This window comes from Solanum tuberosum, unplaced genomic scaffold (assembly GCF_000226075.1).
Source record: "Solanum tuberosum cultivar DM 1-3 516 R44 unplaced genomic scaffold, SolTub_3.0 scf00001, whole genome shotgun sequence".
In the NCBI taxonomy this organism is placed as follows: Eukaryota; Viridiplantae; Streptophyta; class Magnoliopsida; order Solanales; family Solanaceae; genus Solanum; species Solanum tuberosum.
In genome coordinates, this window is record NW_006238927.1 from 3,661,635 (window position 1) to 3,671,126 (window position 9,492).

The 9,492-nt window shown below is 39.1% G+C and overlaps 1 protein-coding gene across 3 annotated transcripts in view; it reads left to right on the forward strand.

Moving 5' to 3' along the window:
* LOC102584978 (DEAD-box ATP-dependent RNA helicase 46-like) overlaps positions 1–7,118 on the forward strand; it is a 10,746-nt gene extending 3,628 nt beyond the window's left edge. For 2 of the 3 annotated variants that reach the window (XM_006337912.2, XM_015311854.1), the window contains 5 exons: positions 3,028–3,096; positions 3,640–3,909; positions 3,989–4,339; positions 4,988–5,265; positions 5,429–7,118. In XM_006337912.2, the coding sequence (XP_006337974.1) occupies positions 3,028–3,096; positions 3,640–3,909; positions 3,989–4,339; positions 4,988–5,265; positions 5,429–6,527 (2,067 nt within the window). In that variant the 3' untranslated portion in view covers positions 6,528–7,118. The remainder of the gene's footprint in view (positions 1–3,027; positions 3,097–3,639; positions 3,910–3,988; positions 4,340–4,987; positions 5,266–5,428) is intronic. The other variant, XM_015312075.1, reaches the window with a different exon arrangement.
* The last annotated feature ends 2,374 nt before the right edge of the window (positions 7,119–9,492 follow it).

A 9,492-nucleotide genomic window follows, 5' to 3' on the forward strand; every position in this document is an offset into this window, starting at 1 on the left:
ACACGCAAGAATGAGGCTGACCCCCCCCCCCCCCAATAGGATGCCCCCAGGATTGAACTCAACTATCTGAGAAGAGAGAAGGGGATTTGAGGGGGGCTCATTATGCTATATATATATATATATATATTTTGTAATACATGCTTTAGTTGATAGCTTTGGGAATATTTCTAGCAATTTATGTGATGGCTGTGACATTGTGTTTGTCGAAGCACAACTAAAAGTGTTACACCGAGGGCCATCTGACTAGTAGGATAACTTTTCGTCGTGATGGCATTATTGCTGCCTTAGCTCATCTTATCTCCTAAGTTTATTTTTAAAAAGCAGTTAGAGAATGCTGTTAACTGATTCCTTTTTTGGCATCAAGCAAGTGGATATGTTTCATTAAAATTTTTTATCCTCGTCTTTCTGATTTTTCTTCTTTCTTGTTTGGCTATGACTTGTGATCTATACTCTTCTAGGAGAACAATTAGATGCCAGTGTAACATTTTTATATTGTTTTTTTTTTTTGAGAATGGTAAAGCATTTTTATATTGTTCTGGCATGGTATCTTCATATCCTATAATATGTATAAGGAGTTTATAGATGAGCATGACCGACTGGAAGTTGGAACTTTCTTGAACTTCTCAGTAGCAAGTTTGAAGTTAAGTGTGCAGAAATATTACTAAGAATATACAGATTTGTGCCCATCCAAGTCTATACTTGCTTTACTTACAACACAAATGCAAAATGTTAGTTTCAAAGAGGCTTGTCTTTGTCAATTAGACTTTTGTTTGTGTGAATTGCACTTAAATCTGAGTTCTAGAACAATTTAAAACATTCTCAAAAAAATGTGGTTGTCTCCACTGACACAAAACAAAACTGATAACATTAAAGCAAGAAGAGGCAGCAGCAGCCATGACAAATGATTCTGAAACCGAGGGCCATCTGACTAGTAGGATAACTTTTCGTCGTGATGGCATTATTGCTGCCTTAGCTCATCTTATCTCCTAAGTTTATTTTTAAAAAGTAGTTAGAGAATGCTGTTAATTTTACTGATTTATTTTTTGGCATCAAGCAAGTGGATATGTTTCATTAAATTTTTTATCTCGTTTTTCTGATTTTTCTTCTTTCTTATTTGGCCATGACTTGTGATCTATACTCTTCTAGGAGAACAATTAGATGCCAGTGTAACATTTTTATATTGTTCTGGCATGGTATCTTTATATCCTATAATATGTGTAAGTAGTTGATAGATGAGCATGACGAACTGGAAGTTGGAACTTTCTTGAACTTCTCTCAGTAGCAAGTTTGAAGTTAAGTGTGCAAAATATTACTAAGAATATACAGAATTTGTGCCCATCCAAGTCAATACTTGCTTTACTTGCAACACAAACGCAAAATGTTAGTGTCAAAGAGGCCCAGTGGTTTGGGCTTGGGACTTCCATGTTGGAGGTCTCAAGTTCGAAACCCCTTGCCAGCGAAAGCAAGGGGTTTGCCTTCTGGGTCGAGCTCGTCGCACCGGGCTTGCCTAGTGCGGGTTACCTCTCCTATGTGGTTTGCGAGCTATTGCATAGGAGCGGGGGTTTTACCCTGTGCGCACCCAAAGGGTAGCGGCTGCGGGTTTCCCTTGTCATCAAAAAAAATATACGTACGTATTTGTTAGTGAAAGTGAACTGAAGAACTATCCTTTCTTGCTCCTCCTTTGTAGTCCTTACTTGGACATCAGTTTTTTGAGGGCACTGCTAATGATGTCGATGCTAACATGGCTATGGCCATTGAGTTGATTTCTCATTTCCTCCGCGAGCAACAAACTATTTTATCTTTCCAAGTCATCTACAATTTAGTTGCAGTTATGTTCATGAGCTTTGTAAGTGTGTATATGAAATGAAAGGTAACAGAGAAGTATTAAGAGTCTACAAGAGAAGCATGGTGAACTAGCACTAGACAGACATGAAAAAATTAATTTGTTGCCTAGTGTTCAAGTTCTGAAGAAACATGATTCAGCTTATATTGAATCAGTCTCTTTTTGCTTATATTATTTCTTCGGAAAAAGTCTCTCTACCTCTGACGTAGGAGTAATGTTTGCATATATTCTATGCTCCTCAAACTTCACTTTGTGAGAATATATGTGCTGGATATGTTTTTGTTGTCATCTTTTCACTAGTTTCACAGTACGCGCTTTGACAGAAAATATATTACTCCTAAGCAAGGGTGGTCATACATAGGTCAGATTAATTCCGATTTTTGTTTATCAAATTATTTTTATTAGATTAATTACGCTAAGCATCTCTATAGTATGATTAAATTCCAAATACACTATCTATATAATAAAAATAAATACTTTTAAAAAAATGCTTACACCTCATAGTTGGACTTTTGTTTTGTGTGAATTGTACTTAAATCTGAGTTCTAGAACAATTTAAAACATTCTCAAAAAAATGTGGTTGCCTTCACTGACACAAAACAAAACTGATAACATTGAAGCAAGAAGAGGCAGCAGTAGCCATGACAAACGATTCTGAAACTTTTTGAAGTAACTGAAGAACGAGTTAGATAACCGTGCTATTTTTACCTATTGCTTGGATTGTTTTAAATCATTGAATATGCCATGTTATTTTGAATCTTGTCATGTCTTTTCTTCTTCTGCTTGAACCTCTTACTCAATCTTTTCACAAGTTGTTCTGAATAGCTAGACTATTGGTGTTTAGGGGTTCAAATTCCTTTATCTTTGTGGTCATGTTAGCTTGTTCATCATCTTTTTTGGGGGTATGCTAGCAGATGGCTGGTGTAGCTGCAATTGAAGTTCTAGTGTGTAGTATAAGTCATAATTTTTTGGGGCCTTGTGTTGACTATTATGCTTCTAGTGTTCTGAGTTCTAGTTGAGGTTTATCATAGAATTCTTTGCATTTGATGTTATTTTCTTGTTGTCAGTCATTGGTATAAGCTTTGTGGTTTATATAGTCTGGAGTACGCTTGTCGGCGTTTCATTTGCTATCGAGGGGGTTTCATTGGTTATTCTGAAGTTTGTTGGTTTAATTAATTGTCTAGGGTGGTGATGTCCCTGCTCCATTCATGACATTTGAAGATACTGGCTTCCCGCCAGAAATACTAAGAGAGGTGAGTGTTCTTCTCAAATTTGATCACTTGTTGGTTATTTGAAGGATTTTAGGATCTGCTTCGTCTCATTTCCATTTTTTATTTTAAGAACATGCCACAAGCTTATCGATTGTCGCTTGTCGCAGGTGCGATATCTGCTCCGCAGGAGGAGCACATGTCGTACGCTGTAATGCTATCCTCATAATTTGGCAACAACTGTTCTGAGTTTTTGAGGCTGCAAAATGGAAATTGGAGCCTCTGTTGCATAGCTCATGAAAGGTGGTTGGCCCTTAAGACAGATTCCACTAGATGACTGGGGTTTCTAGCTTATTGCTCCGGGTCTTCTGTTTTAGTTGCTCCCTTTTGTTGCTTCGAGTTGCTTCAGTAAGCAACTGCATCCCATGTGTTTCTTTAGGATTCCTCCATTTTTCTATCTTTCCCTTTTCTTTAAAGATTAAATTAGTTTTCATGCTACTTGCTTTAGTATTGTGCTTGGAATTCTTAAGTGTGTGTAGATGTGTTCACCGTTACTCCTCTCTATTCATTTGGGGTCATGTATTGCAGATTCAGTTTGCGGGATTCACTTCACCCACTCCCATCCAGGCACAAACATGGCCCATAGCGTTGCAAAATAGGGATATAGTGGCCATTGCCAAGACAGGTTCTGGCAAAACATTGGGCTATCTAATTCCTGCATTTGTCCACCTTAAACGACGGCACAACAATCCTCAAAATGGCCCGACAGTGGTGGTTTTATCTCCAACACGAGAGCTTGCCACACAAATACAAGATGAAGCGCTGAAGTTTGGTCGATCTGCAAGGGTTTCTTGCACGGTGAGTTGATGTATGAACAGTTTCTCATTTGAACTCTGTTGATTCTTGAAGAAGATATCGATCAACTCTTTCATTTCAGTGCTTGTATGGAGGTGCACCCAAAGTTCACCAGTTGAAAGAACTAGAGCGCGGAACAGATATTGTTGTTGCAACTCCTGGTCGGCTTAATGACATCCTTGAAATGAAAAGAATTGACTTTAGACAGGTTTCTCTTCTCGTGCTAGATGAGGCTGATCGAATGCTTGACATGGGTTTTGAACCTCAGATCCGCAAGATTGTAAATGAGATACCCCCACATAGACAAACACTTATGTACACAGCAACTTGGCCCAAAGAAGTGCGAAAAATAGCCGGTGATCTTCTTCGAAATCCTGTCCAGGTTAATATTGGTAACGTTGATCAGCTTGCAGCAAACAAGTCTATCACACAGGTAATTTGAAGCAGTTTATTTCCACACTCATGTGCAATGCCTGGATATCCATGTTAAGCAACCAGCTAATATATTATCATCACATTTCCCTTATGTATTTCTCTGCAGCAATGTTTCCCAGCAATTAGTTACTGATTTTAGGCTGCCATGGTCTACTTAAAAAGTGATATTATTTTGGTTTGAAACGTGTCCTTCAATTATTGATCTTCCGATTTTGTAAAATCTGAATATGATATATGATAAACGGGCAATGACACTGTATTCTCATTATTACTTAATTGTAGTACCCTCTTTCTTTATTGTTTGAGTTTGTGTTTCTTAGTTTTTGGTAACATGATATGGCGATTGCATCCCAGATGGTTATCAAATTTGAAACATTGACACATGACACTAATGCAGATAGCCAAACATGATTTATCCATCTAACTTTTTGTTTCTTCATGCTTTATGTGGAAACTAAGTTTAAATATTTTGTTAGTCTAAACAAGTGAGTACTGTTGAGGGTTTTAGCTCCTGCATCAATCTTGAGTGAAACTAATTAGCAATGGAAGTGTTGCTTGCTTAAACAAAGATCCCTCTGTTGTGAAACTAGCATCCTCCTATTTTAAATACTGAAGTGGTTATTCCAAATGTGAAATACTTGTGCAGTACATTGAAGTAGTCCCGCAAATGGAGAAGCAGAGACGGTTGGAGCAGATTCTTAGATCCCAAGAAAGGGGTTCTAAAGCTATTATATTCTGTTCCACAAAGAAGTTGTGCGACCAACTTGCACGCAGTATTGGTCGAAACTTTGGAGCTGCAGCTATTCATGGAGACAAGTCCCAGGGTGAGAGGGACTGGGTTCTCAATCAATTTCGCGCTGGTAAGACCCCAATTTTAGTAGCAACAGATGTTGCTGCTAGAGGACTGGACATACCTGATATAAGGTGAGGACCTCATTTTCATTTGATATCTGAGTGTGTTGGATGTTTTCTTCGGAAATTAAAAAAAAAAACTATCAATGTGTACTGCTAAATAATATGCCCTTGTTTTTTTATTTGAAATAGTAGTAGACCATTTATATCATTTTAAGTTCTCACTATGCTGCAGAGTGGTGATCAACTATGATTTTCCGACTGGGATTGAGGATTATGTTCACCGAATTGGAAGAACTGGTAGGGCTGGTGCAACTGGTGTTTCATACACCTTTTTATCTGATCAGGACTGGAAATATGCTCCTGATCTTGTTAAAGTTCTGGAAGGCGCAAATCAGCAAGTGCCTCCGGATGTTAGGGAGATGGCTTTACGTGCTGGTGGCAGGGATAGAGGTGGCATGAACCGTTCTGATCTTGTCGATGGTGATGGTGTCCGCACACGTTGGGATTCTGGTGGCCGCGGTGGGATGAGAGATGGTGCATTTGGTGGCCGTGGCGGAATGAGGGATGGTGGGTTTGGTGGCCGTGGTATGAGGGATGGTGGGTTTGGTGGTCCTGGTGGGATGAGAGATGGTGGGTTTGGTGGCCCTGGTGGGATGAGAGATGGTGGGTTTGGTGGCCGTGGTGGAAGGGAGAGCAACTTTGGTGGCCGTGGTGGAAGGGATGGTCACTTTGGTGGCCGTGTTGGGATGAGGGACAACAATTTTGGTGGCCGTGGTGGCAGGGGTGGTGCTCAAAGTGTTTGGGACAGAAATGATCGGTATGACAGTTCAGATGTGCGAGGACGTGGGAGAGGTCGCGGGCGTGGACGTTTTGACAATAGAAGAGACATGCCAAGTCGGAGTCGAGGAAGAAGTTACAGCCCTAGTCCGGAGAGAGTTCGAACATGGGGTAGTAGAAGCAGAAGCAGGAGTCGCAGCAGAAGCAGGAGTTATAGTAGGAGTTACAGCCGAAGCCGGAGTCGCAGCTACAGCCCCAGGCGCAGTCGTAGCCGCAGCCGTAGTCGTAGTCGTGATAGATATCAAAGGAGGCCTCGCCAAAGTAAGTTTGATCAGATGGATCCAGATCCAGGAATGTCAAGCATTCAGGTTGCTCCTCCATATGTGATGCCTCCATTGCCTATAGGTGCACCAGTTGATGGATTTTCTGGAGCTGCGTCAGTGGAATTGAAACCAAATATGGAAGTAGCCCCAGAATCTGGTATGTCACCTATGTCTCCAGGAACTCGAGGAAATGGCTTGCCAGGATCTGAGGTCATAGGGCAGAACCCTTGAATTGGAAGCTCCACTCATGCTATCAATGCATTTCTACGACCTTAGGGGAGGGAGGTGCTGCGTAGTAAGCATGCATATATCTGTTCTTGAGAGACGACAGTAGATAGAGTGTCGAGTTTGATGTTTTGCTGCTGCCATATGCATGTGCAAGGGACCTAAATGCGCCTGGTATATGCTATTTTTCAGGGAGGAGGAATGCTGATGGTGGACAGAGACATTGATTCTCTATCAAACCTTCGGCTCACTCACTTCTCTAGACTATTTTCAGTGAGGACTTGCCATCATTAGTTTCCTTTTGGGGAGGGGATGGGGGTAGAATCATGTCTGGTTTAGATGATCATATCTTTAATTGTTGTCAAAATTGCTTATACCTAAATATCAACTCAATGGAGTTATCATTTTAAAACTGGAGACAATTGGGAAATTGTAGCTGTTGTTTCACATTTTCATTTTTCAATCTCTCTTGCTTGGTCAGGGAAACATAGACTAGTTTTAAGGACGGATTTTGGGTTTGTTATTCCCTAATCATTAAGGTTACAAGTGCATGAGAACCTGTGCATGTCGTTCGATAAATTGAAGTTTATTTCTTGATCAAGTGGGTTAGCCTTGGGCATACTTGAGGGGTTACGTGCATTTCTTTGTTGGATTGGCATTTTAATGCTAGACTTGTAGCTTTTGTAATAGTAGTTTGGCCAATGCGGGTAATTGATTTAAAATATCTAAATAAATTTATATTTCTGGATTTAGGTGAGACTTCTTTCTAAGGGCGAAATGGCTTTCTAGTCCTTTACAAACTTGATTCTTACAATCTGGTGATAAAATTCTCTCTTCTCTCTCCTCTCTCCTAAACATGCATACATAACATAACCTAGCCTATGAACCCAATCATCTGTGGTATTGTGGCTGGCCACTTCAAATTTCCCACCTGTCTTCTAATGACATCTATAATCCTAATGTCTTGAACCCTAGTTTGCTTAAAGAGATCTTTTGCAGATTTTCTTTATTCAACCAGAAACAATCTCATGAAAGTCTTCATGAAGAAATTACCATAGTCCACAGAACAAATGGATAGAGGAAGAAGTCGATAGAATGAATCATCTTGAAGATCTACATTTTGTTGTGATAGGCGAATTTATGAATGAATGGAGTCATACTTTTGGTGATGCTGTTCTGATTTGATGAAAATAGAGCAAAATCTACGATAGTCCCACAGCCATTGCCGGGCTCTTTGCTGGAGACGGTGACTGAGAACACTCTTAACCAAATTCAATTCCCTCCATTACCCTCTCAAAAAAAACCCCAAACTCCTAGTAAACCCCTGGAACAGACTTTTTTGAATTTTAAGGGCACTAAATCTCTTAATAGTATGAATGTCCATGGCAAAGAAGCTATTGTCCCCATTCCTACAAAGACAATAGATTATATTGAAGGAGTGCCAGTAACTCAATGGACGGAAGGAAAAGTTGATCGCATGAATGCCCTAGCAGATTTGCAATATGCTGTAGTATGAAATTTTTTAATTCTGTAGAGATGGAAGTGATTAGGGATTCAGATAAGCAAATTACACTAAAATTAATTCTGGAGGACAACCAGTCCATCGTTATTACTTTAGTGTATGCTAAATGCAATGATATTGATAGGATTGATTTGTGGAATGACATGTATTTGACTACCTCTAACATGTCACCTCCTTGATTGGTACGAGGGGATTTTAATGTTATTTTATCTCAAGTGGAGAAGATTTGAGGACTACCAGTAAGACCTGACGATTGTGAAGAATTTTCCCATTGTATAAACTCTTTTGAATTATTTGAATTGGGATTCAAAGGCAGTCCTTTTACATGGTGGAATGGAAGAATTGATGATGAATTGTATTTTTGAAAGGTTGGATAGGGTGTTGAAAAACCAATTGTTACTGGACGGTTTAGGCAATATGGAGGTTGAACATTTATCCAGAACATGGTCGGACCGTGCCCCTCTCCTCATTAGTATAGGGGTTAGAATGCATATATTGGAAAACCTTTTAAGTTTTTAACGTTTTGGGCTGAACATGAGGAGGAGTTCAAAAGCATAGTTCGTGAAAATTGGAGTCCGGAGCGTCACTTTTTTCTTCCAAAATGCATAGAGGGCCACTGATTCTTTTAAAATACCAAAACAGATAATTCGCTGATGGGGCAGCGAAATACTTACTTGAATTTAACACTGTTAACCGCTATGTAAAAAAAAGTAGTTTTCTTAAAATCCCAGCAGCGATTTCATTAGATTTTTTTTTTTGATTTCCTCGCTGCTGAGGTCAGCAATTTCATCAATTTTTTTTTTTTAATAACATACATCGATTTCCATTTAACATCCCACCTTCAAGCAACCACTAAATAGTAACAATCATAGATGAAGGAAAAAAAGACACTTACCTAGCAAGAGAAAACTAGTAAATATGAAAGCTTGAGATTCTGCAACTCTCTCTTTTAACACAGAAAGAAGAAAGAGGGGTTTTGGCTAAATGGGGATTTTTTTTTTTTGAAAATCACTATCCCAGGAGTGATTTTAAATTTTTAAAAAAGTATTTCTTTCGGAAATCACTACCCGGACAGCAATTTTAATAAAAATATTGTTTTTAATGCAACGATTTCAAGAAAGCAATGTTTTTACACGGTGTTAACGAGGTTTAAATTGAGTAAGGATATCGCTGCTCCAATAGCAATTTATCCATCTTGGTATTTTAAAAAAATCAGTTGCCCTTTATGCATTTTGGAAGAAAAAAGTGACCCTTTTGGCTACGGACTGGGTTGCTGATTTTGAGGGACACCCCTTTCTGATGTTCAAATAGAAGATTAAAAAATGTCAAAAAGGCTGTCTAAGTGAAGCAGTGATACCTATGGAAATATTTCAAACAATTTATTTTAAGGGAAGAGTTGGTCAAAATCAAGGAGCAATTATTCGAGGAGCATCCTAGTTCAGACAATAG